This window comes from Megalobrama amblycephala, linkage group LG18 (assembly GCF_018812025.1).
Source record: "Megalobrama amblycephala isolate DHTTF-2021 linkage group LG18, ASM1881202v1, whole genome shotgun sequence".
In the NCBI taxonomy this organism is placed as follows: Eukaryota; Metazoa; Chordata; class Actinopteri; order Cypriniformes; family Xenocyprididae; genus Megalobrama; species Megalobrama amblycephala.
This window is the reverse complement of record NC_063061.1, coordinates 22,178,828-22,206,011: the sequence shown is the minus strand read 5'-3', so window position 1 is coordinate 22,206,011 and position 27,184 is coordinate 22,178,828. Positions and strand designations below refer to the sequence as shown.

General features: G+C 38.4%; 1 protein-coding gene across 3 annotated transcripts in view; it reads right to left on the bottom strand.

Moving 5' to 3' along the window:
- tsc1b (TSC complex subunit 1b) overlaps positions 1-27,184 on the bottom strand; it is a 31,614-nt gene continuing 4,430 nt past the window's right edge. The window contains exons 2-22 of one of the 3 annotated variants that reach the window (XM_048165407.1): positions 25,756-26,010; positions 25,538-25,641; positions 23,521-23,673; positions 23,268-23,412; positions 22,927-23,081; positions 21,784-21,857; positions 21,516-21,694; positions 19,545-19,663; positions 17,926-18,091; positions 17,677-17,795; positions 17,258-17,348; positions 16,530-16,625; positions 14,811-15,411; positions 13,239-13,282; positions 6,199-6,365; positions 5,803-5,985; positions 5,573-5,683; positions 5,255-5,377; positions 4,986-5,173; positions 4,640-4,813; positions 1-2,282 (exon numbers count right to left, since the gene is read on the bottom strand). In XM_048165407.1, coding sequence (XP_048021364.1) covers positions 1,694-2,282; positions 4,640-4,813; positions 4,986-5,173; positions 5,255-5,377; positions 5,573-5,683; positions 5,803-5,985; positions 6,199-6,365; positions 13,239-13,282; positions 14,811-15,411; positions 16,530-16,625; positions 17,258-17,348; positions 17,677-17,795; positions 17,926-18,091; positions 19,545-19,663; positions 21,516-21,694; positions 21,784-21,857; positions 22,927-23,081; positions 23,268-23,412; positions 23,521-23,673; positions 25,538-25,641; positions 25,756-25,864 — 3,690 coding nt within the window. In that variant the 5' untranslated portion in view covers positions 25,865-26,010 and the 3' untranslated portion in view covers positions 1-1,693. The remainder of the gene's footprint in view (positions 2,283-4,639; positions 4,814-4,985; positions 5,174-5,254; positions 5,378-5,572; positions 5,684-5,802; positions 5,986-6,198; positions 6,366-13,238; positions 13,283-14,810; positions 15,412-16,529; positions 16,626-17,257; positions 17,349-17,676; positions 17,796-17,925; positions 18,092-19,544; positions 19,664-21,515; positions 21,695-21,783; positions 21,858-22,926; positions 23,082-23,267; positions 23,413-23,520; positions 23,674-25,537; positions 25,642-25,755; positions 26,011-27,184) is intronic. The other 2 variants (XM_048165409.1, XM_048165410.1) reach the window with 2 other exon arrangements.

Below are 27,184 nucleotides of genomic sequence, written 5' to 3'. Positions count from 1 at the left end.
TGTAGTGCAAAACATTGAAGATGATTTTATTTTTGTCATTCACAGTTAACACAAGCAACTGCTTAAAGAACCTTTTCCAACCGACCGTGCCTTCTCTCCCAAAACAAACCCCAGAACCTTCTAATATTCAACCGTTCCTTTCATTTCACGCTGATTGTACCTTGTATCTTAAGTCATAGTTCCTGTTGTTGGCATTAAAAGAGGATTGTTGTACATGCTCTAGATAGCAAGGCAGAAGGAACAGCAGAGACTTCAAGGGACAACAGGATTTGGGAACAATCTGAGTATGACTATCACATCTGCAATTCGTAAATGACACTTGACTATCAACGTAGCCATTTTGTGGAAATTCGGAGATATTTTACACCGTCTACTTGGCATCGTAAAGCTCTCATCGCTACAGTCCATATACTTCCAGCTCGACAAAATCTTGTATCTACCCCCTCAAACTGATATGTGGTAGTATAAGAATAGATGTGCTCGAATAATACAACAAAAACCAGTACATTTAAGCTCTACAAAATACTGTCATTGTCTTATTGAGTATTTGGCACTCAGGAAGCAAGCTTAGTAATAATATACTTGATCAACTGCAGTGCGCAGAAGTGAGAGGGTAAAAGACAGATCATCCATAATATTATAAGTTACCTAACTGAGTTCTGAGAGAATATGATGACTGAGCTTGAGACTGAAGGTTATTATCGTCAAAGCGAATTACTTGACTGACGTCCGACTTTTATTTCATGGTAGAATAAGGCTTCTAGATTTTAATTGCAATGTTTTATAGAGATTAAAGAAGGATAGGAATAGTATTCTATGGCCGTTGTTCGATTTCGACGCATTATAACTTTTAAAAGCACTGGTGCGTGACTGGTAATACTTGAAAAGCTAAAAAGGAGGATAGGACAAATAATAAATAATTTAAAAAATATAAAAACATGTCAAACCTTCCTCTAATTTGGCTGTATCATTTCTTGAACCCAGATTTAGTCTAGTCCGAGACTATAACAGATTTTTTTTTCTGTAATGAGTAACATCTGACAGTGCAATTTAACCCAGAATCAAGTCTGGGATACAGGCCATCGTTTTCCACATACACACACACACACAGACATCGCACATACATGGAAACATATTAAAGATAAACATGACTGGAGCACATAAAAATGCACCTGACATGTCTAAAAGGTAATGGTTTTAAAGAAACACTGACTCCTGCTTGGCACAAGACGACCGTCCAACCGACTGACCGACCGACCGCCCCGCCTCCCGGCATCCAAACACACACACTTCAGCTCTGTGCGGGTGAGCTGTGAGGGTGTAAGCATTGTACCTTTACTACAAATGTATCAACTTATATTGCTTCTAACAGGCTAAATGGAAAGCTTCCACATGCTGCGACAGTTACTTGGTTAAAGAGACCGGAAAAATAAGCAAAGATTAAAAAGAAAAGATGCAGCGGTAACATTTCTGGTAAACAACGACATTGTGTGACCACCTCTATACACGTCATTTTAGTCCATGCTTTGCAATTGTCTGATCTTGGTGAGGGTTTTACTAATTTTTTGGCTCCAAATCCTGTTGTCGGCTTGTGGAAATGTAACACTGAAAATTGAAAGAGTCTTGACTTACGCTGTAATAATCTAAATTCGCACATCTCTACCTCCCTCTCTTGCACCATTTTTCCATAACTTTAGCTGTGCTCCTGATGACTTGCGTTGTAGTCCATGATCCTTAACGGTTGCTGCCTGGGCCTCTCTGGGCATCTTGAGCCGTACGTGTCTCGGTTTTTAGCTCTCTGAGCATCAGGTTGGGTTTCTTTAGCAGATGCGATGAGCGTGAAGCTCTGCGCAGCAGTGGAGATGGGCGTACTCTTCGTTGTCGGCTCAACGCAGAGCTCAGTCTTCAGGCCTTGCGATAGACCAGTGAGACGCGGAGGTGGTGTTTCTTCATCGTCACACTGGCTCTCGCTTTTGTTGCGGAACAGCTCTCTTGCCCTCATACCCAGGAAGCTCTTGGCACTGGGGTAGGAGCCTACGGTGATTGGGGTGTCAGAAGCGACCAGGGGTCCTGGGGGTCCCAGCGGGGAATGAGGACGGTGAGGGGGCGGTTCCACTAGGACAGGTGGGGGAGTGTCTCGATTGCCGTTTACAGAGTTGGCCGGGGAAGGGCTGGCCTTGGGCTGTCTTGGCGATAAAGTGCTGCCATTGCCACGGGGAGACTGAGGTGACTTGCTGTCCTCTTTGGTGGCTGTTTTTACAGCGCCGTCCACCACTATGACACTGTGACACCAGAAATAACCAGAAAAAAATGTCACAATCTTAAGAACTTTATGCAACAATGAGATTGAGGTTGGGGGGAGGGGAGCAGACCAACTTATAAATGTCACAAAAACAGGAACCAAATTGGTGTCCTGTTACTTTTTTTTTTTTTTTTTTAAGAGCAATAAAGGCAAGTTCTTTAGAAAGAGAATTATTAGATATGCGAGACAGATAACTATAACATAACAGAAAATTAACACAGCATGAAAGATAGCAAAAAAAACAAACAGAAAAAAACACTGAAAGATTACCTAGCAATAAACACATTTGATTTGCAGATTAATTGCAAAGCTTAAAGGAACACTCATTTTCCAACTCCCCTAGAGTTAAACAGTTGAGTTTTACCGTTTTCGAATCCATTCAGCCGATCTCCGGTTCTGGCGGTACCACTTTTAGCATAGCTTAGCATAGTTCATTGAATCTGATTAGACCGTTAGCATCGCGCTTAAAAATCACCAAAGAGTTTCGATATTTTTCCTATTTAAAACTTGACTCTTCTGTAGTTAAATCGTGTACTAAGACCGACGGAAAATGAAAAGTTGCGATTTTCTGGGCTGATATGGCTAGGAACTATACTCTCATTCCGGCGTAATAATCAAGGAACCTAGCTGCCGTACCATGGCTGCAGCAGGCGCAATGATATTACGCAGCGTCTCTCACAAACGTCTCCATGGTTGCAAGGCACGTTCCCTGTGCAAGCAGGGGCTCACGGGCGCTGCATAATATCATTGCACTGCTGCAGCCATGGAACGGCAGCAAAGTTCCTTGATTATTATGCCAGAATGAGAGTATAGTTCCTAGCCATATCAGCCTAGAAAATCACAACGTTTTATTTTCCGTCGGTCTTAGTACACGGTCTTTAACTACAGAAGAGTCAAGTTTTAAATAAAAAAAATATCTAAACTCTTTGGTCATTTTTAAGCGCGATGCTAACGGTCTAATCAGATTCAATGAACTATGCTAAGCTATGCTAAAAGTGGTACCGCCAGAACCGGAGATCGGCTGAATGGATTCGAAAACGGTAAATCTCAACTGTTTAACTCTAGGGGAGTTGGAAAATGAGCCTATTTTCAAAAAAAGTGGAGTGTTCCTTTAACCAACATAAAGTTAAAGTTTATAATTTGCACGCATTTTGGCTTGCCAATCTACCCGTTCAAGCAATTTTAAACCATTCAAGTGCAAGAAGAGGCAAAAGAGAGCTCAATTTGGTACTTGCATGCCGTTATCAGTGCACGCAGCCACACACACAGAAAGTCATGTTTCAGATAGCACATGAACACCAAATTCATTCCTCTTTCGTGTCTCCTTGTGCTTGAACGGACACATACGCACAAAATTACCCAAAAATACCCATCTCATTAAGTATTCTCTTAAAGGGTTAGTTCACCCAAAAATGAAAATTATAGATTCTAAATAACTAGATTCTGACAGACGGCCCGACACTTGACGTATTGGCGAACACGGAAGCGCAGAGGAGAGAGCAAAACAAAACACCGGTCACGGATTAGAAGTCTAAAACGGGAATAATGAATGGATGCACTTTTTTGGGCTTCAAAATCTCATCCTCTATTCACTGCCATTATAAAGCTTGGAATTATTATTATTAAATATAACTCCCAATTGTATTCATCTGAAAGAAGAAAGTTATATACACCTAGGATGGCTTGAGGGTGAGTTAATCATGGGGTAATTTTCATTTTTGGGTGAACTATCCCTTTAAAAACTTAATTCAATTAATTCACTTAGTTCACTTAATTTATGTCTTATGTGAACGCACAGTTGAAAAAAAAAAAATCAGATGTGTATCATATTGGATCCATGCATTCGGTCTTAAAGTGACAGCAGCCTATAAATACCTACTGCTGTCTATGTCATTAATATTAATCCAACAACAAAACCGCTTTAACAAGATATAGATTAGATATTAGATATTAGATATTTACCAGATATTAGATTAGTTGGACCTTATTTGTAACTTTTCTTACTTTATTTGTAACTGTTCTATTGCATTTATCAATGCTTGTAATTAGAGTATTTGTTCTTATTTTATTACTGACTGTTCACTTGTCTTTTATCAGTTAGCTTAGTAGTTTTGCTGTGGTACTGAAGTACGTAAAGTATGCCTTTAATAATGAATGGAAAGCATTTACATTTGCCCCCCCCCCGGGATCCGATCTGTGGCTCAAACACTGTAACAGCACAAATGGCATCGTAAAATAATCCAAACACAGAAGTAGTAGCACGTTGGACCGGACAAATCGCAAAGTAAATGTTTTTATATTAGAATAACACCAATTCTTTCAGGTTTTCAGTCCTACCTGGGCTCAGTGGAACTCCGGGGCTCAGTGGCGCCCTCTGCCGGTAAGGCTAAAGCAGTGGCAGAGGAGTCTTCCGTTTCCAGCCTGCTGTAGAGCTGCAAAAGCTCAGTCTGCAGAGCCAGAGTTACCCGCCTCTGTGCCTGATATCTGCTCTCAGAGGCCTGCAGTTCCCCTCTGAGCAAAGGCAAATAAGAACAATTGTGAGACATTGTAAAACAAATGGAATTAAACATGTCATGAAAGCATGTCATATAGAACACTGAGGGGGAAGAGTTAATAAATGTAAAGATACAGTAAGTTGTTTGTATGGTATAAACAGCCTTCACAGATACAAAAAAGATCATACTTGGCTTGAGTCTTGACATCTTCAAGAAATTTCTTTTGCTCTGCGATCAGGTGCTCCTTCTTCGAGAGTTGAGTCTCCAGCTCCGCCACTCTCTGCTGAGCAGCATCCAGTTTTTGACTCTGAAGTAACAGATTCTGCTTAAGACGTTCTGTCTCCTTCCCCCAGGACATCTGCAGCATCTGCACCTCCTACAGGAGAGACAGAGAATATAATGTACATCGTATTTATGGCAAACATGAAAAAGATGATGGGTTTCTCATTCTTTTGACCTTGCTAGTATCCGGTCCGGCCTGATGCAGCTCCTGAACACACAGTTTATGAGCTTCTCCCAACAGCAACAACTGCTTATTCAGAAAACTCAACTGCTGTTGAATACTTTCACTCGACGACAACTGAAAAAAAAAAAAAAAAAGGACAAATATTGAAATATTGAAAAATAATGATGATAATCACACCGTACTCAAATTTAAAGGGACAGTTCACTCCAAAATTAAAAATCATCATTTACTACAGTACACTCAAACTGACTGAAAGATATACGATTGTCTCTTTTTGGAGCTCAAGAGACAGGGGGTGAGGATTTTTACCTTGGCAGTGAGCTGGTTCAGCAGGTGTCCTGTGTGGCAAACCTTGTTATTCGCCTTCTGAAGCTCCGCCTCCATCTCACCTATTCTCTTCTGGCACTCTTGTACCTTACTCTGATTAGAGGATCACAGATGAATAATAAATCATCATGCTGTTTCTGAATGTTGTGGCCATCTCATTTGTGATCATTAAAGGTTTGAGCTCAGTAAAATGACAGAAGTGTTTAAAGCACCTGTAACTCTTGGTTTTTGGTGTAGTAGTCATCCCTAGCCTGCTGTAGTTGGCGTATCTGGCTGTGCAGGCGTGTAACTACAGTCTCTCGGTCGTCCCAGAGCTGCCTGTATCTCTGCTGCTCCACCTGCAGACTCTCTCTCAGAGACATGATGTCCACATTCTGCAGGTTCAGCTGGTCCTTCTGTCGAAACAAACACACAGATATACAATCAACTGCATTAGTCTCTGCCACCCTCTAGTGGTCAACAAAAGGTGAATGTCTGGTGCCACCAAACTAGCCTTGCGAAAAAGAGAACTATTCACAGTTCACCATTTTATATCTAGTGGTTTTAATTCTAACAGATGACTCAAAACTAATGCTTTTCGACAGGTCATGAAATTGTGTTTAAGTTACCATGGCGTTGTTCTGCTCCTCGAGCGCGGTAGCATTGATGATGCGCCGAAGCAGACGTCGATTACGTACAGCATGCTGCTCTCTCTTGTAGCGCTCGTACAGGAGCTGGTTGTGGAGTAGCAGTAGCTGACTGCGCAGTGTCTGCAGCTCGTCCAGAGGAGCAGAACCTGTGCATGAGAAAGACAGGACGAAAGAAAGACAGGACGAAAGAAAGAAAGAAAGAAAGAAAGAAAGAAAGAAAGAAAGAAAGAAAGAAAGAAAGAAAGAAAGAAAAGATTTAAGCATTAAAGTAATTAAGACTTTTTTTTTATCATTCTGCTTGCAAAAAGCACTTTTCCCCTTTGAAGGCCATTTAAAAAGTAGTTATTTTCAAGAATCATATAAATCAAAAATATTGATATTAAATATTATAGTAGATGTTTTACCAGTGCCCAACTTTTTGCAGGCTTTTATATACTTAAAAACATCCTACAAAGACAAAGGTTTTCAGTTACTAACACGATAGGATAGGTTAAAGATAGGTATATTTGTCACCTATGACTAATATATTACACAACTAAAGTGTCCAAAAATAGGGGTGTTACTGAAATAAAGTGTGTATCAATCAGCTTGTCACATGATAATAAAGATGACCGCAACCATACTGGGTCCACTCTGAGGAGATGAAAATAGTATTTTCTATGGTACATTTAAGTATAAGCATACATTTTAAACATGTATGTCTAAAGCATTGATAACTTTAGGTGTAAAATGTTATTTCAAATGAAAAAATTAAAAAGGGTTAGTTCACCGAAAATTAAATTTCTGTCATCAAGTACTTACCCTCATGTTGTTCCAAACAGGTAAGCCCTTCGTTCATCAAATTAAGATATTTTTGATGAAATCCGAGTTTTTTTTATCCCCCAGAGAAAGCAACGAAATTACCACATTCAAGGTCCAAAAAAGTAAATTGCTGAATAAAGTCGATATTTTTGTTTTGTTTTTGTGCACAAAAAGTATTCTTGTCGCTTCATAATATTAAAGTCGGCATGAAACGGAAGTTGCGATTGTCTTTTCTTCTGTACTGTGACGTCTATCCAAGTGAAACGGCATCTGAAATGAGAGGGCGGGACTTGATTTCATCCTTCGGAAATTGATTGGAAGTTGGCCGTTGCTAACGAAATGGAGGCAGATATGAATTACAACTCCGAGCACTCACGTTAATGTAAGAGCTTTATTGAGAATGACGAGGACGGTTAACGGCACTAAACAGCCAGAGAGACTGACTGACTGACTGATGGTGTGTGTCCGTTTGCGTGGAGCGAGCAGTTAAAAGAGCGAGTGTTTTCGGTTCATCCCTATGGAAGTTGAGCCGCGCGTAAGTTAAGTGACGCTCAACTTCCATAAGAATGAATCTAAAAATGCTCTGGTTGCTTGCTCTGCTCCAGTGGACACGCAGCCTGACTGACTGAGCGTGTCGCAGGTTCCTTTCCATGTTTACTGTACACCCCAATGACTGGCATCAGCGGTGGTTAATGCATTAATCTCTATAAAGTGAAGCACAGCATTTACCCCATACGTCACTGCAATTCCAGATAGCTCCACCCTTGCGCCATAGCATGTGACAGGAAGAGACGATGAGTCGTTTTGAAGGGGGATGGGAGGTTAATGATTTTGATTAAAGATTATGAGGGCACATGAATTTTTTAAAAATAATGAAGTTCACGGATACATTCTTGATAATAAATACTACAATATTCCATAAAAAAATAAGAATTATTAATTTTGATTTCATGCCGACTTTAAGGTTGAACCACTGCAGTCACATGACTATTTTAACAATGTTTTTACTACTTTTCCGGACATTGAATGTGGTAATTATGTTGTTTTTTATGGGGGATTAAAAAACCTCTCGGATTTCATCAAAAATATCTTAATTTGTGTTCCGAAGATGAATGAAGGTCTTACGGGTGTGAAACAACATGAGTGTGAGTAATTAATGACAGAAATGTAATAACCCAAAAATTATTACTTATTACTCAAAAATTATTATTATTATTTTTTTTTTTTTTGGTCATTTTGTCACTTTTAAGTCTTTCTTTCTTTTGTGGAACACAAACGAAGATATTTTGAGAAATCTCTTTTTTTGTTACAATGAAATATGATTATCAACAAGATTATCATCATTCTTCCAAATATCATATTTTATACTAGGGGTGGGAATCACCCACGATACTTATGTCACGACTCACGATACAATATTATTGTGATTTTAAATATATTGCATTACTCTGCAATATATTGCAATTTATTACCTTTTTCCAACTTCAAATTATGTGCCCAAAGGAAAACTCTGTCAACATTTTATCTAAAAAGATAAATTTCTCTGCTTATTCATCTCACTTCAATTTTATTGCTGCAAAATGGGATTGTCAAGTAGACAAACTAATGAACACTTTTATGAAAATCGGTCATAAATGTTGTATGTACCTGGCAAACTCAACGAGGCCAAGTACACACTACTGTAAGTTTCAGGAGTGACAACCGCATTTAAATTATCATTACATGTGCGTACTAAACAAGACTCACTCTCGAAACTGCGATGATCGATAGCTTGGAAACCATAGCAACGTTCTGGCATCTCAAATGTTTGGTATCTGTTATTGTGGCCAAAGTAATATTACAGTAACACAACATTCGTTATTTTCAGCAAATTAACTAAAGCACAGACAAAGACGACGGAGGCGTCATGTTTTGTTTATGCCTGTACAGCCTGTTTCACGCAGAGCGCGCTCTTTCTGTGTTGCCATGATCACTCATTATAAGCTTTTTTGGGCTTGTTGTTTAAGCTCGGCTCATGAAGCGATCGAGTTTATGGGGTTATTAAAGTGAACAGACATGAGTCGCAATATTTTTGGCTTATTTTCAGCATGATTTATTTAGTTTTTATTATGGGCTTGTTCTTGTTCGCAGTTTTTCTAGAAAGATCATGCTGCTTTCCCTGTGATTAGCCGCACATACAGAAAAGAGACGCATCTCCGATGCAAGTAAATAAAAAATATATATATATATTTTAATAACTTCTTACTACAAGCTGACGGTGACCTCACAAGAAAAAAACTCAACAACACCATCTAGTAGACTGAAAAAGAAATTGATTTTATTATTCTACCAAAAAGTTAAATTCTCATGTGCAATTTACATAATGGCCACGTACACACTGTAAGTTTCAGGAGTGACAACCGCATTTAAATGCGGGAGTGAATCCCCTAAGTCGTGACGTAAGGAACGCCGTTTCCGGGTCCAAGCCTCGACTCGTTTCACTTGAGATTGCCATCGACGACCGTTTATGAGCGCTATTTGTTCATATTAAACATCAAACATTTTAAAAAGTTGAACATTTTAAATACTTACAGTCTACACAACAGTCTCCGTGCTCACAGTGTCACAGACATTAATATTTTAACTTTTTATAAAAGACGAATCATTGTCTGCCATCTAGAATTTTGGTATGGAGATAAAGGTTATGATTATAATTTTTTGTAGTATTACACCACATCGTGTGTGTATATTAGCACCGTTTGTTGTTTTCTTGTGGTAGGAGATAGAGCATTTTTTTTTTTTTTTTTTGCGTTCTTCAACGATTTTTTATTTTTTTTTTTTTTTTTTTTTTTATTAAATATTTAACAGAAAAAGAAAAAAAAAGAAAAAAAAAAACAATAACAACAACTGTCATCGTCATATAACAATAAAACAATACGCCAGAGTAGGAGCTTTTACTGTCTATGAGTAGGAGATAGAGCGTTAGGACCCGGAAGCGCTGCCGCATGACGTCAGACTTAACAACCGAATAGTTACGTGTGTGTATGGAACACGACTCACTCTCGAAACTGCGATGATTGACAGCTTGGAAACCATAGCGACGTTCTGGCGTCTCTCATGTTTGGTATCCGTTATCGTGACCAAAGTAATATTAAAGTGACAAAACACTTGTTATTTTCAGCAATTTAAACACACTAACACTGTCGACGGAGGCGTCGTGTTTTATGCTTGGACAGCCTGTTTCACACAGCGCGCGCTCTTTCTGTGTTGCCATGGTCACTCACTATAAGCATTTTTGGGCTTGTTGTTTAAGCTCGTCTCATAAAGCAAACGGGTTTATGGAGTTATTAAAGTGAGCAAACATGAATCGCGATTTTCAGCATAAAGCATTTCAGCATGGATAGGCTTGTGCTTTCCCTGTGATTCGCCGCGCATACACGAGAGACACACGTTACCGGTGCACGTAAACGTCATTAACAACTAGTTGTTCAGTTCGGTTCCGTACACACTGCATAGAATTTCTGTAAATGCGGTTGTCACTACCTGTATTTTTCGGGAGTTAATACGGTTGTAGAATGCGGTTGTCACTCTTGTATTTGACTGAACTGTGTGTGTACAGAACGCGATTACATAGCTGCCAACTCTCACGCATTCAGCGTGAGACTCACGCAATTGACCCAATTCTCACGCTCTCACGCCACACCCCCATATTCTCACGCAGACTCGTGCAGAAGTGAAGAAAAAAAATATCGCGCCGCATGATCTCGCAAAGCAACGGTTTTTGGTGCTCCGTCCCCGACTGGAGCTGTCCCCGGAAATGTCCCCGTTTTATATCTCGTTCAAAATAATCCGCAAATACATTTCAAAAAGTCTGGCCAGCATACAGCATAGAGGTTTCTTAATAGTGCTGTCAAAATATATTTTTTCTAAACATATCTCTCTATTGAAATATGTTAAACAGTTCAATACCGCTTTTCTACACCGGCAGTGAGTTCACGCACACCTCAGTTGAACACAGACACGCCTCCTGTGACACTCACTCAGCGCAGCGGCAGGCCTCGAGACGCTCTTTCGGTCCGGTTGAAAGGTTTTTATGATATAACAATTGATATGACAACTTTAGCACATGTGTCAGCTAAACATTCATTCAGTGTTTCCCATTAATGACCCTGTGCGCCGCCATAGTTTCATAATGAACCGAAAATTTAAAACATACGTTGTATTTTGCCAACGAACTAAAATCGAAACCGTGATATGGCTTTGTACCTTTATAAAACAGCAAAATACAGTGATTAAGTATATATACAGTCTGTCTGTCCTGCGTGTTTTAAAGAGAAGTGCGCACTTTGCTCACGATCAGCTGGTGATCAAAATTAAAGCTCAAGGATTTATCTTAGAAATTGGCTACAAACTAGTATTTTAATTTCCCCATAAGTTGAGTAAAGTAGCCTAACTAAATAATAATTTATTTTAGAGTGCATTTGTTACAATAGCCTAAATGGATATTATATTATTATTTTATTGTAATAATTGTTTGGCATCCTAAAACACAATGTAGACTAAGACACTATATATCACAACTAAAAATATGTTTAAACCCTCTTTAATGTCCAGGTACAAGTCAATGTTGTTTCTTTGTTTAATTTGCACTCTGTACATGGGTTGAAGCTCTTAATTTTGAGCTTCCAAAGTGTACCAGATTGATGCATTTAACCTCAAAATGTACAAAATTTTGTTCCGGGGGAGCATGCCCCCAGACCCCCCTAGAGGAAAATGAAATGAAAATGAAAATATTAAATTCAATAATAAATGCTGCAAATGTTATTTGTGTTATTTAGCTCATATTTTGTAATGTGATTTTTCAAAATAGTGTAGTTTAACAGTTTTTGTAGTCTAGGCCTACTGGCTAGTTATTTTGGTGAATTGTATTAAAACCAGACCAAAAATCCTAATTATAAGATTAAATCATTTATTAATGTAAAATGTAGAACCCCCAACAATTAAAAAAAAAAGTAGGCTACTGTCCCCTTTTTTTAATTAATAGATAATAACAAATGAGATTTTGGTGGTATTTTGACCACTCAAATAGGAAATGTCCCCGGTTTCCATTTCAGAAATCTGGTCACCTTAGGTTACACTTATTGTAAAGTGTTACCATAGAAATGAATATCAGTTTTATCTTAATCTTATTAAGCACAAACAATAAAGTTTCATTTGTTAACATCAGTTAATGCACTGAGAAATTAATAAATACTGTAGCACATATATTGCTCATTGTTAGTTGATGTTGGTTAATACATTAATGTTAATAAATGAGACCTTATTGTAAAGTGTTAACATTTTTATTTATACTGTTTTTATTATATGATCAGTTTGTGGAAAGGAGTTCAGTTAGGAGGTCAAAAGTTGTAGCTCATAAATCATGTCCAGTAAGGTCTGAAGAGACTGAAATCATACAGAAGAGAAGTCAGTCACTTGAGTTTGTGGTAAAACCTTTTACAGTGCTTGAGTATTGTTGTCTTTTACTGCATAAGATAATTCAGTCTCAGAAAGTAGAACTGAAATGACATTCATTACAATATGATTAGTTAAAACATTTCAAATACACCTGCAGACTAATTTTTCTAGTCATGTATTTCGCCATCTTGTCTCTTCTCGTGAACTCAATCTCGAGTCTCGTCTCGTCTCGTGAGATACCCGTCTCGTCACACCCTTATAGTTTATATAGAATTAAGTTAGCATTAGCAGAGTTGTTTGTTTTGCAGCCCTGAGCAGTTATTTTACATAACTTTATCATAAAAAACCAGTACAAAAGCAAGCCACGCCCCTCCACAAGCCCCTCCCCATAACCAAAGCCCCACCCCCCAAAATCTCACTCTAAGCTGAACTCAAAAGTTGGCAGCCCTGCGATTAAGCACTAAAAGGTGAACTGACAACCGAATTTAGCTGTAGTGTATACGTGCCAGATCAATACTTGGCGTCCGTGCATCGATACAGTATTGCCGTGGAAAATATCGTGATACTATGCTGTATCGATTTTTTTCTCCCACCTCTATTTTATACTTTAAAAGCTGTAAGGCTGAGTTTATGATGACAGAATGTTCATTTTTTGGTTGTACTATCCCTTTAATGCTCCTTTAAATGTGTATCCCCGGCTGAATACAGCATTGTTTCTCAGTACTCTGAAAGAACCACTTTTCCACAAGAAGCTGAATGTGTGCTCATGCAATGTTGTTTACCTCCAAAGTGTGTCCAGTCAGCTGACTTGCTTGGCAGGGGCAATCTGAGAGTGATTGCGGAAATGTTGGAAGAAAAGGGAAAGAAAACACAGGGAATCAACAAGGTCAGTGGCAATGTGACAATAATTTCGGACACACTGCTTTTTTGGCAGAGGAAGTCTTTCCTCACAGAACCCTCTCTGACAAGAGCCAAAACACCTCAATTTGTGTGAGCCCAGTGACCCAACTCAATTATGAGTCTTCTAGTAAGGCCTATATAGGGCAGGAAGAGAGAGAGAGAGACAGAAAGAGGTCTGATTGTTTTCGGTTAACACAGGCTCTGCTGTTGCACTGTGGACAGTTTTGCGTGGCAGTGGATGTGACACGGGACAAAGCAGACAGTTGTTTCATTGTGATAGTGAGTTATTGGGCAAATCTGCAACTAGTCTGATCCAGTTTTGCTTAAAGAGCCTCAGAGCAGCATGAGCAGCACAAGCAGCCCTTTAGCAAATCTTATAGATTGAAAACTAAACTATGTTTTTCATCATGAGGAGGGTGTTCTGAGATTATTAGTGGGATATACAGATGTGATTACAGATGTTAAATAAATAAAGCTGAATTGACTTAATAACTGGGGTACGAGCTTGCTAGGACCACCCGAAAGTCCCTCTCCAAATATTAGTCATCAAATATGCCTTGATTGGCTTTGATTCATGTCACACATTTTGGTGGAAATGTTGAAAGTCTGGTTAGGGTTTACAATGTGCGGCTAAAAAGTTAGTTCAATCAAAAATGAACATTCTGTCATTAATTACTCACCTTCATGTCATTCTAAACCCGTAAGACTTTAGTTAAATCTGAGAGCTTTCTGTCTCTCCATAGACAGCTATGCAACTGACACTTTGACGCTTCAAAAAGTTCATAAAGAGATCGTAAAATGAATCCACAAGAACTGAGAAATTTCTGAAGAGACACAACACTGAATTTAGGCTTATATTCACATGTAAACATTAACCAACTCACACATCAGTTGTGATAAATGGAAGCTCAAGCATGATGTTCGCTTGACATGTGCGAGAACCAATGAGGTTCATTCTTGTGTGTTACAGAGCATGTTTGAGTTTCAGGAAGTGGTTTGTTCTCGCGCATCAAGCAGGTTTGGTTCAATGTTTATATGTGAATAAGTTAGATCTGTTCGTCATGTAAAGCGAATATGTTTCTTCAGAAAATCTGGACCAACCTGCTCAAATCATATGGATTAGCTTTACGGTCTCTTTATGAACTTTTTGAAGCATCAAAGTGGTAGTTGCATAACTGTCTATGGAGGGACAGAATTCTCTCGGATTTCATCAAAAAGATCTTCATTTGTGTTCTGAAGATGAACAAAAGTCTTACGGGTGTGGAACGACATGAGGGTGAGTAACTAATGACAGAATTTTCATTTTTGGGTGAACTAACCTTTTAAGTGTCTTGCTCAAGGAAACAACATAGATCATACCTCTGAACTTACACCCTTTTGATTATAAGCCAAGATCTTTATCAACACAACCACAAGTTTGAATTATTACAAACTGTGAAAGCAAAAGGGCTTACCTCTTTAGCACTTTGTCATGGGAGTCACTGCCCTGCTGCACGAGGCGATCCAGCACCTCCAGAGGGGAGGCAGACACAACCCCCTCCACACCCTCCTCCTCCCCTTGCTTGCTCTGGAACCTCTCCAAGGATACTCGCTGCACAATCTCCGAGGTCTTCCTCCCCACAAAGAGAGAGGCCGCCCGAGGCAGGGCCATTTCAAACAGAGCCTCGTACGGCAGGGTTGGCGGTTTGCACGGGCTAGGGGAACACAGGCCGTATTTCAGGGCCTCGTCCTCCAGTGCAGAAGGGCTCCGATGGAGTTGGCTGTGCGCTGGGTGCTCGATGGGCATGAACACTGGCTGGAAAGACCAGGGATGCTCCTGGGACGGGCCTCTGCTCACTCTGCCTCTGTCCCCGGGTGTGATCTCAGCCTTGTCGGGTGTGGAGATGGCGTTGTGTGGGTCTCTAATTGAGCCGCACAGGATAGAAGAGGGCAGGGGTTTCTCTTGCGTGCCGGTCAGGGTCTCCGTGGTGCTGAAGAATGGAGAGTCAAAGCCACGAAGACCAGCTAAATCTCGCTTCTCCTCGGTTAACTTCAGAAGCTCCTCTGTGATGGCAGCTGAGAGGATGGCAGATAGAAAATGATGTAAAGACACCGCCAGATTTTTGTTGTTTAAAGGTGCCCTCGAATGAAAAATTGAATTTATCTTGGCATAGTTGAATAACAAGAGTTCAGAACATGGAAATGACATACAGTGAGTCTCAAACTCCATTGTTTCCTCCTTCTTGTATAAATCTAATTTGTTTAAAAGACCTCCGAAGAACAGGCGAATCTCAACATAACACCGACTGTTACGTAACAGTCGGGGTGTACGCCCCCAATATTTGCATATGCCAGCCCATGTTCCCAACATTATGAAAGGCATTAGACAAGGGCAGCCAGTAACGTCTGGATCTGCACAGGTGAAACAACAGACTAGGTAAGCAAGCAAGCAAGAACAATAGCAAAAAATGGCAGATGGAGCAATAATAACTGACATGATTCATGATAACATGATAGTTTTAGTGATATTTGTAAATTGTCTTTCTAAATGTTTCGTTAGCATGTTGCTAATGTACTGTTAAACGTGGTTAAAGTTACCATCGTTTATTACTGTATTCACGGAGACAAGAGCCGTCGCTATTTTCATTTTTAAACACTTGCAGTCTGTATAATTCATAAACACAACTTCATTCTTTATAAATCTCTCCAACAGTGTAGCATTAGCTGTTAGCCACGGAGCACAGCCTCAAATCCATTCAGAATCAATGTAAACAATATAACAGTATACAATACTCACATAATCCGACGCATGCATGACGAACACTTTGTAAAGATCCATTTGAGGGTTATATTAGCTTTGTGAACTTTGTTTATGCACTGTTCAAGGCAAGCGCGAGCTCCATGGGCGTGGAGCAGGAGAATTAAAGGGCCAGTAGCCCTGAATCGGCTCATTTATAATGATGCCCCAAAATAGGCAGTTAAAAAAATTAATAAAAAAAAATCTATGGGGTATTTTGAGCTGAAACTTCACAGACACATTCAGGGGACACCTTAGACTTATATTATATTTTTAAAAAAGTTCTAGGGCACCTTTAATGGCTTAGTCTATTGGGAAAGGACACAACTGAACTGGTATGAAACTACAGCCAAGGCCACAAACAACGACTAAGTGTGAAAGAAATGCTAGTTCATACCATCCTCCCGTTCTTTCTCGATCTTCATTTGTTCTTGCTCCTTCATGTACATGGAAAGCTCGGTCAGGGTCATTGGCATGTTCTCACCTCTGCCATCTGGGTCAGAAAAAAAAAGCGTCAGTCTTGATAATGTCACATCTATAGGCCCTTTCACAGCTATAATGATAACTATAACAATAACTCTATTATCAAGGGCTCTAGACTGAGTCTTCCCACTGGTGCGACTAACTTTCTCGCACCGAATGCAATTTGGTCACACCCTTTTTTATATCAATCATAATGACCTTGCATGTTTTTTCATTGATGTACAGACTGACAGTGGCTAAATGCTTGATATTTGCAAAATATTTAAATATGAACATTGTTTCCAACAAGCATAAATTTAAAAGAAAACATTACTAAAATATTAACATATCTAACAAAAGTATTATTGCCATGGGTGTTATTTTGTTAAAGTATTATTTTCATGGTGATGCATCATGCTTGTCACGTGACACCGGAGCCACAAAAGCACTGTATGACAGATGCATCACTTTTATTTCATTTTTAATTAAAAATATTCAGACTTGTTGGCATGTCGGAATTATTACAAACCGTGAAAGGCCGTTTGGCTTAGAAATGTTTAACCATGCCTAAGGTTATAGTTCTGCTAACTCTTTAAAGAGAATTAAACCTTTACTTCAATATCAGGCTATTGTGTTATGATAAAATTCTTACTCATGACATACCTCTAATCGTTTCAGGTCCAATTTTCTCAAGCTCTCTGACTGGTTCCTGTCTGACCAAGACGGGTTTGGTGTGGTCGAAAGGTCTACCGTCCTATGGAGCACATAAAAGTTAAAACAACTTGTAGTGACACTATGCACAAGCAAAATGGTCTCAGAGCAGACTTGAAGTTGTTTTAATAAGTAAAGGTTAAGGCAAGCTTTAAGGGAATAATTCACTCAAAAATGTAAATTCTGTTATCACTGAAGAAAGTTTCCATTAACCATTTTTGTCCATACAATAAAAGCCAGTGAACCCCATTAACTTTCATTGTATGGACAAAAACAAAATATTTTCTTTGTATTCTGCAGAAGAAACTAAGTCAATCTCATTAAGGGAATACTACAGATTTGCACAAAAAGGTCGTCCTCCAGAAAAGTACCTTGCATGGTGGGCTGGCGGTACTGCGTGGCAGAGACACAGGGGGAAACTCATCGGAGAGGCTGGGAGGAGGTGAGGCGGCCGCAGGGGTGCTGGAGGACGGGGTGGCTTTGCCACCTGCTGCATGAAAAGGTGACAAGACCAAATTCATACTAGTGCTTGAGGAAATGACACCCTGATGTGCCCACTTGTGCCAACATGCTAAATATCAAAGTTGTCTGTGAACAAGCATAGACAGTAGTATAGTCACCAGGTGTGCTGTAGAGGCGGCTTGATAGGTGAGAGGCACTCTGGGACAGTTCTGGGTTCGGTGACATCCCACGGGAGGAAGGGGGTGTGGCCATTCCACACTGGGAGGAGGGGCTCCAGAGGGAATCCTTAACACCAAATGTGGCATTAAATTCACAGCTGGAGTTCTATAAATAAACAAAAACACACACAAAATAAGTCCCTTGACTGCTTATACAGAAGATACGATTTTAGAAATTAATATTTTTTATTCAGCAAAGGCATAACTTTAACTTTTACATTGATACAACAAATTACTATTTTAAATACTGTTCTTTTGAACCGTTTTTGAACAAAAAACATTGTATCCCAATTTCCACAAAAATACTTAGCAGCACAACTGTTTTCAAAATTAATAATAAGGAATGTTTCTTAAGCAACAAATCATCATATCAGAATGATTTCTAAAGAATCATGTGACACTGAAGACTGGAGTAATGGCTGCTAAAAATTCAGCTGTCATCACATCATTTTAAATAGAAAACATTTATTTTAAATTGTAATAATATTTCACAATCTTACTGTTTTCACTGTAGTTTTGATCAAATAAGTGTTGCCTTGGTGAGCAAAAGGGACCTCTTTCAAATACATTAAAAAAATCCTTACCAACCCCAAACTTTTGAACAGTAGTGCACATAGACATTGGCATTTCACAAAATGTAAACGTTTGCCAGCTGTTTCACAATGTGTTGGCAGTTGGCACTTTGCGGCAACACATACCATAATGCTATTAGAAAAGTAAAAACTGAAGCACATATTGATTATGGGTCAATACAGCATTTTTTTTTTTTAATCAGTTAATATTGCATATCTAAATGTTTCTATGTTTATTTAAATGTTTCTAATGTTTAAATATTGCTTATTTTAAGATTTAGATCATCATCTAGTACTAACTTAAAGTGACATATTGCATTTAACTCTGCAAAAGCACTATATGTTGAAAAGCACTTTCCCTTTAAGAGCACAAAAAACATTGTCTGATAGATGTTAAAATAACTGCATCTGTATAATAGAAAGTACCAAATCACAACAAAACTGTGATCACAATCTTGAACTGTGAGAAGTCTGAACCATCACACAGAAAAGCATTAACATATGACCAAATGTCAATGGCTGTGAGCCTCATTAGAACACAAACACAATGCTGTTTGTTTTCCATCAGGAGAGGGTTCAGAATAAAGGTCCTGACAGTGGGAGGTGACAAGCCAGGAGAAAGCGCTCTGGCGTCATTCACGTTGTCAAGACAACCGTTTCTGCGTCAGCTAAGAGATGGCATGTTTCTCTCTTTTTAAAGCCCTGCACACCCACTGGAATGACTCAACACGTCTCCCCTCCTTTCCTCTCAGCTCCTCAGCCTGCCTGGAGAACAAGGAGATGATTCATGGTGGGAGAAGGAGGGGGAGCTCTGGTGTGCAGCGGGAAGGGAGGGGTTCAGGGATGGGTGATTTATGGACAACAGCTGACAAGCTGACAAACAACAAGAGGGAGGAGGGAAGCAGATGCCGATTTCTGCACCGGATCAGTTTATATGCAGAGTTTAACTGGATTCAAACAGGTAGTTCCACACCAAACTGTTCTTACCTGCCGACGGGTTCCAGTGGGGCTGCGATAGGGGGGCTGAGTCCCTGAGAAAGAGGACAGGGCCAAGGGAGGGACGACAGGCTGACGAGGAGTGGAGTAATGAGCTGAGGAAGAACTTCCTGGAAAGGGACAGAAAAATTATGTCTACAAAAAAACATCCTGCCACTGCTAGAAAAGCAGAGTCTGCCTCAAAATAGACTGTGACTGAATTAGAATTCTGGTTTTTATGTTGTCTAACTTCATTTCCTATTACATTTATGCATTTGGCAGATGATTTTATTCAGTCGTGTATTTAAGATATACATTTTGGCACTTCACACATTCCTTGGGAACTGAACTCATGACCTTGCATCTATTTATATAATCACTACACCATCCCTAGGATTAAAAAAAAAAAAAAAAAAAAAAAAAAAAAACACATTAAAAAGGGGTCATATGACGTTTTGTAATGTTTCCTTTAGTGTGTAATTTATCTGTTTGTGCATGTGTAAGATCTTCAAAGTTACAAAGCTTATAGTCTCCCACAAAGGGATTTATTTTATCTAACAGAGAAGTCCAAGTGTTACTTCCGCAAACGTCTACGACTGTGAATGTGAAATACTGGCATAATGCCCACCCAAAAGCAAAAGCAAAACCCCTTTGTTTGGCCTTCCAAAAATGGATGAAAATTAGGAATCAGTGGTTAGGATATATTTATAACTCTGTTCCTGAGCAGTACAACCCAAAAGTTAGCTTGTTTACAGCACATTTTACTGAAGACAGCTTGATCATTTTCATAAACTCAGGCTAGAAGTGATCTGGTAATACTGACAACATTAATAACTTGTGTTTACAATTGCTTTAGAAAACTTGGAAGCTAAAAATCACAATTATAGTAAAGAGCATTACATTTCTAACACACTTGAGGTTTTTGGCCATTCACAATGCACTGGGTCAGCTGGCCAATCAGAGCACTCTGGGGTTTTTCAGGGCTTTGTAGAAATTAGTATTGAGGGGCTTTGTAGAAATTCGTTTCAGACAGACTGGGAATAGAGGTGCTGCAAAAACATTAAAGCATTTTAACACTTAAATGCATACCTCGGGTCTTTAGTGACCCGGGACGTCATTTACCACCCTCCTCCTTGTTCATTTTTTAAAGTTAGACATCAACCTTCTTGGTATTCCTCAATCAATTCATTATAAAGAATATAACAAGAAAAAAAAATCATAAAATTATAAAAGAATGCCTATTTTTGTATTCATTTTTTGTAAAAATTGTATAGGGTCGCTAATGACCCAAGGTGTGTATGAGTGTACGTATATTTTTTCTGCACAACAAAAATTTAATCTTAGATGACGGAATAAGTGCAATTCACCTTTATTCCACAAGGTGGCAATGTCTGATACACAATGCTGAAGTGACGACTCATTCAGACAGAAAACGAAATAATAAGAGAAACACGAATGGCTCAGCGATTTACTGCAGAGCAAGTACTGAACGCAATCAAATATGACTAACTGTCACTGGATGGATCTGGTGAAGCTGTTAGCGATCGAAATATTGATTTTGAAGATGTTGAAAATTATATAGTTTTGAGAATACGTTTGAGATCGCGAATGGGCTCGTATTTGTGACCTCAAATATAAAACTAACCTATTATTTGCTGAATTTACTGGGAAATGAGCTCTGAGGAGGACAGTGAGGATGGCATAAAAATATCCGCTCAAACGGAGCCCTTTCAAGCTCCAAAAGGTAACAAAATACGATTTATTTTATTCTTCTGTAATTGTTACTCTAATATCAGAGGAGTTTTATATAATCGCGACAGGTAGAGATCCTTCCATGTTATATATAGATTCGGGTCGATAAAGACCCGAATATGTAAGAATGATTGGCGAAACAGTCATGCATTTAAGGGTTAACATCATATGACTCCTTTAAGTGCTATATTCCAGTATGCAAAGTTTGAGTACATTATATCAGACGGTTACCATAGCTACTGTGGAAGTCACCGTAAGGGCTGGCAGTGCAATCAGCCGGACGTTGTTGTAGATGAGCACAAAAATGCTCAGGCATGCTGGCGTAGCCCTCTTCGCAGGACGCCTCCTTCGGGTCCAGAGAGACTTTGGCACACTCTATAACAATATCGTGGATCTCAAATCTCTTCCATCTGTACAGAAAAAAAGAGTAAAAGAAGGTTGAGTGTGACATTCATGGTTTATGCATTTAAATGAGTGACATGAGTCAGTATTGCCTCACCGGCTGGGGTCTAGTTCATGGTCCTTGGTTCCGGTCACTAACTCGGGATGTATTCTGACATGTTCAAGCATGGGCTGAAACACATACAAAAGACATAAATACAACATAAACATAATTAGTTATATGTGACTGAAATGACACCATCACTAATTAGCCATTAGCCATCACTATTACTGCATAAGTATTTCTTATTCTTGTCAGTTTTGGACTTTTACTGCTTATTGAAGCAGCAATATTAAAATTATGACAAACTGCAGTTCAAAAGGTTTTGTTTTTTTTATTCAGCAAGAATGCATTAAATTAATTTTTTTTTAAAACACACTGTAAAGGCTTTTCTAATGTTACAAAAGATTTATACTGTATTTCAAATAAATGCTATTTTTTTAACTTTCTAAAAAATGTAGGTTTCCACAAAATATTTAGCAGCACAAATGTTTAACAAATACATAAGAAAAATTATAATAAGAAAGGTTTCTTTAGCACCAAATCAGCATATTAGAATGATTTCTGAAGTATCATGTGACACTGTAATAACTTTTTGCAATATTACTGTTTTTACTTTATTTTTGATCTAATAAATGCAGCCCTGGTGAGCGCAAGAGACTTCTTTCAAAAGCATTTTAAAAAAATCTTACCGCCCCAAACTTTTGAATGATAGTGTATACCGATAAATGGCTGATTTCCTAATTCTATACCATTTTGCCTATATAAATTAAAAATAAAAGAGTAAACACTAAAATCAATAGTTTTAAATGCTACAAGTGAATTTAGGCATCACAGCATTATAGTATGAAACATGTATATTCATTTTGAGATTTGTTAAAGATTATTTTTAAAGATTATTTAATATATATATATATATATATATATATATATATATATATATATATATATATATATATATTTATTTATATTTATTATTTTATTATTATATATATTATTATTATTATTAGCCGATAACCAATATATTACTCATGCATACCTACTACTAGGTACTTTGTCACTTCTACTTTTATTGTACGAAAAAAAAAGTAAGGAAAAATATCATACAGGCATTTGATTAAGACAAGGAAGAGCAAATAATGATGGAGTTTCATTAAATCTCAAGTATTTGGAAAACCAACTGTATGACTGACAGCTCACCTTGACCACCTCCTCAAAAGTGTCCATGTTTTCCTTCATGCTGTAATGGGAGCGCAGGTAAGACACAAAATTGCAGGGGTACATCCCATAAAGCCGGTGGAAGAGCGAGTAGACGCTTGCGTGCAGGTGGATGAGATAAACCTCCGGTATGTGTCCTGTCAACAGAGATTGATCATTCTAGTTAAAGTCTGTCAAGTCCATTATTTCGTTTGTTAGGCCTCTTAATATTTTTCGGATTTCTGTGGGAGACTAAACTAATCCGGAGGCTTTCAACGAATAATAATACATACCTCGGAGGTAAAACTGAGTCATACAGTATCTGAATTGTTAGTAACTTTTACCTGGGTTTCTCAGGTTCCAGGAAGCCAGACGACCAAAGATATCAAAAAACTCATAGAGATGGTGCTTGCCAGCTTGAGGAATCATGGGTAATAGTGTGATGAGCACCAGGACTCCAGTTATTAGAACCACAACATCTGTGTCTGTCTGTAACACACAAATTATCATACATATATTGCATGTTACAAAACAACCAGGCATTTGATAACAAGACCAAGCAGCATTTCTGAAAGATCTTTAACATTATGAGCCTACCTTTAGGCATTTGAGGAGAGATAGCAGCAGCGGATAGCGAGCGATCTTGTGGATCCAAGACGGCTGCTTACGAATAACGTGCCCCAGTAGAGTGAGAGTGGGCAGGCGACAGGGGGCTTTAGCCATGCATTCATTCATTTTATCAAAAAGGTGCTGAGAAACAGACAACACAGCCAAGTCACATTACAGGCCAGACCATAACAATTGATAATGTGGTTTTCTGCCCTAGACATTTATTACTGTTATTAAATATTATTAATTAAATAAAATACAGATACTCGGATGAGTTTAAATTATGCTGGTTAGATGAAAAGCTCCTTTCATTTGTTCATATTTCACAGGTGTTTATTTTAGGGCTGCACAATGATTAATCGCGATTAATCATTTCCAAAATAAAAGTCTGTTTTTACCTGATATATGTGTGTGTTCTCTGTATAATAATTAAGTATATATAAAAACACGTACATGCATGTATAAATTTAAGAAATATATGCATGCGTAAATAAATATATATATTTTATATTACATTTAAATATAAATATTTTATATATAAATATAAATTTTTCTTAAATATATACGTGTGTATGTGTGTATTTATATATACTTAATTATTATACACAGAACACACACATATATTAAGTAAACACAGACTTTTATTTTGCAAACGATTAATCGTGATTAATCATTGTGCAGCCCTAGTTTATTTACCTTAAGATTATGGGCTAGTCGTATATTATATACACCAACAATACGTGCATAATGAGACTTATATATGAGATATATATTGTTATATGAAAAAAAAAAAAAACAGGAATTTTAACCAGATGATTTAAATAGTTATATATGGAAACAATGAATCATTCTAGAATGATTGGGTGATTTTGTAGGGTAGGGCATTTGACAGAAATTATCAATACTTTTAAAAAGCTGAAAAAATGACTTTTTACTCAGAAGACTTGAGTCTTGACTGAGGGCTAAATGATTTGAGGGAAAACTTGAAAAATGTGAGTTCTCTCAAAGCTCTTTTCAGTGAGGTTATATTATAATACATTTTAACTTGTCATTTTAATGCATGTCCATTAATAATTCATTGCATGAAATAATTGTATATTTTTAGTTTTTGAAAATGACATCCAAGCTGCTCTTGGGCTTGTCAGTAACTATACTGTTTTCTATAAGGCAAGTCAAAATATAGTTACACAAATGTATTTTTTTGGTTTTAAAGATCTGAGGCCCGTACCATGATGGTAGTTCAACAAACTCAGGGTTATTGGGATTAGTTGACAAAACCAAACCAATCCAATCAGGCTTTGTTGGTACAATCATCAACTTTCTGTCAACTCAGGCTTTGATACTGAGATCATGGAGCGCATGCACATGAAAGTTTGACATCAGTAGCGAACAGCTAATCACACGCCTTGAAACACAGAGAAACTGATTCACTTTTCGTGAGACAGTCATCAGGAAGATTCAATTTTCCCTTCTGCTGAAGATTAAGATATTGAAGAATGTTAAGTATATAAATGCATTTATACAGCAAGAAGAAAATATCTTGCTATATCAGTGATAGTTAAAGTTGTGAAAATCTTTTATGTAGTTACCTTTAATTTGGAGCAAGAGAAACTGTGGGAGTGACTTTATTGCATCAGAGATGTGTCACTTTGCTCACAGCTGATTTCGGCTTGAGATCTCTTAGTCTTACCCAAAATAAAGCCTGTTCCGGTGCAAGTTAGCCGTGGAGTGGAAGTAACTAAGGCGATGAACACCTCTAAATTTGTTGTAATAATATTGTACTGTAAAATAAAAAACTAAGTACAATACAATACTAAAATTTATGACGAAATGTCTACATTTTTTAAGTTTGAACAATGAAGCTTTTATTTTTGGTGAAAACCCCAGGGAACATGAATTTAAATTGAGTGTGAAACATTAGACAGACTCGAAAGATTCTCTGCAGTGCTGCAGGTTCAAGACAGAGTTAGTAACGAAAAAGAAAAACCAGTGAGCATTTATTCACCTTATCGTGTGGCTCCCTCACTGAGGACAGGATGTGCACTGCCTGGGCGGAGTTGGTCTCCAGGAAATAATCCACCAAGCCGTTCAGCAGCACGGACCCTCGATCTGCAAGACATGAATCCACACTGACTGTCAGTCATGCATTAAAACACTGCAGGGAATTAAAATATGAATCACGTAGCAAATATGGAGAAATTCAACATTCAGACTTGGCTGGACCTGTGCTGAGGTGTTCATTGATAAGGCCTTTGATCTCATCCAGCTGGCGGAGGTCAGAGGTCTCCAGCAGTGGAAGTAGGTCCCCTACGCTGAGCTGTTCCCTGGACATGATGGTATGGAGGGTTCGGAGGCGGGCTTTCTGAAACAGTCAAGGGAGAGGGGAAGGACTTTCAGACGTCACTCTCACAGCGTCCCGTATCCTGTCCAGCCTGGAGGGGTCCCAGGGCCGCCCGTCGATACAGTCTCCAGGCACCACTGCAAGAGACATTTAAAGGGTTAGTTCACCCAAAAATGAAAATTATGTCACCCTCATGTCGTTCCAAACCCGTAAGACCTCCGTTCATCTTCAGAACACAGTTTAAGATATTTTAGATTTAGTCCGAGAGCTTTCTGTCCCTCCATTGAAAATGTAGGTACGGTATACTGTCCATGTCCAGAAAGGTAATAAAAACATCATCAAAGTAGTCCATGTGACATCAGTGGGTTAGTTAGAATTTGTTGAAGCATCAAAAAATACATTTTGGTCCAAAAATAACAAAAACTACGACTTTATTCAGCATTGTCTCCTCTTCCGGGTCTGTTGTCAATCCGCGTTCACGACTCCGCAGTGCTGTTTAACGTGATGTTTAAGGGCTTACATCACTTCACTTGTCTAGAAGTGTCTGTCTGATGAAATATTCATGAGAACATTTTGCAGTTTCTAGCTTTAAGTAAAGAGGTCATGAACTGAGAAATCAAGGTTTCCTTTATTTTTTGACATTTATAGTCATTGTACTATAGAAGTATCCTGTAATTTCAGAACTCAAAACTTAGTTAAAGCACAGCTTTTATTAAAGGTCCCATTTTTCGTGTTTTTTTGAAGCTTTGATTGTGTTTATAGTGTGCAATATAACATGTGTTTTTTCACATAATTTAAATGATGAAAATAACAGCGTTTCGACGACATGGCGACAAACACACTCTACAAACGCAACTCTTGTGTATTCCTGTGGGCGGAGGTTAGTCAAAAAACTGTTTTAGTGACGTCATTAAAGAAGGAAGTAGAGGGATGTAGTCCAAACTGGCCGTTCGATGTAGGCGACTTCTGTTAAATAAAATATCTCGCTTGGCATTGAACTTTGACCTTTAAAATTTTACAGATTTTATTTATACTCTAACAACAACATTACACACTAACTAAGTTTGAAACATGGGATCACGAAGAACGGGACCTTTAAAACCAAGCTGCCCAAATTACTCATTTTGGATTTTGTCACATTATGACATCATAGTGTGAATAAAGACCGCCTCTGCAGAAGAAAATCAACGCCTACTTCTATATCATTGCCTCTTTAGACCTGCCCACTGATTCATGCATGTCATGTAGTAGTATATACAAGAAAGATGCAAACCAAAAACTTTAGATATACAAAGACGGTGCCCTTGTAGT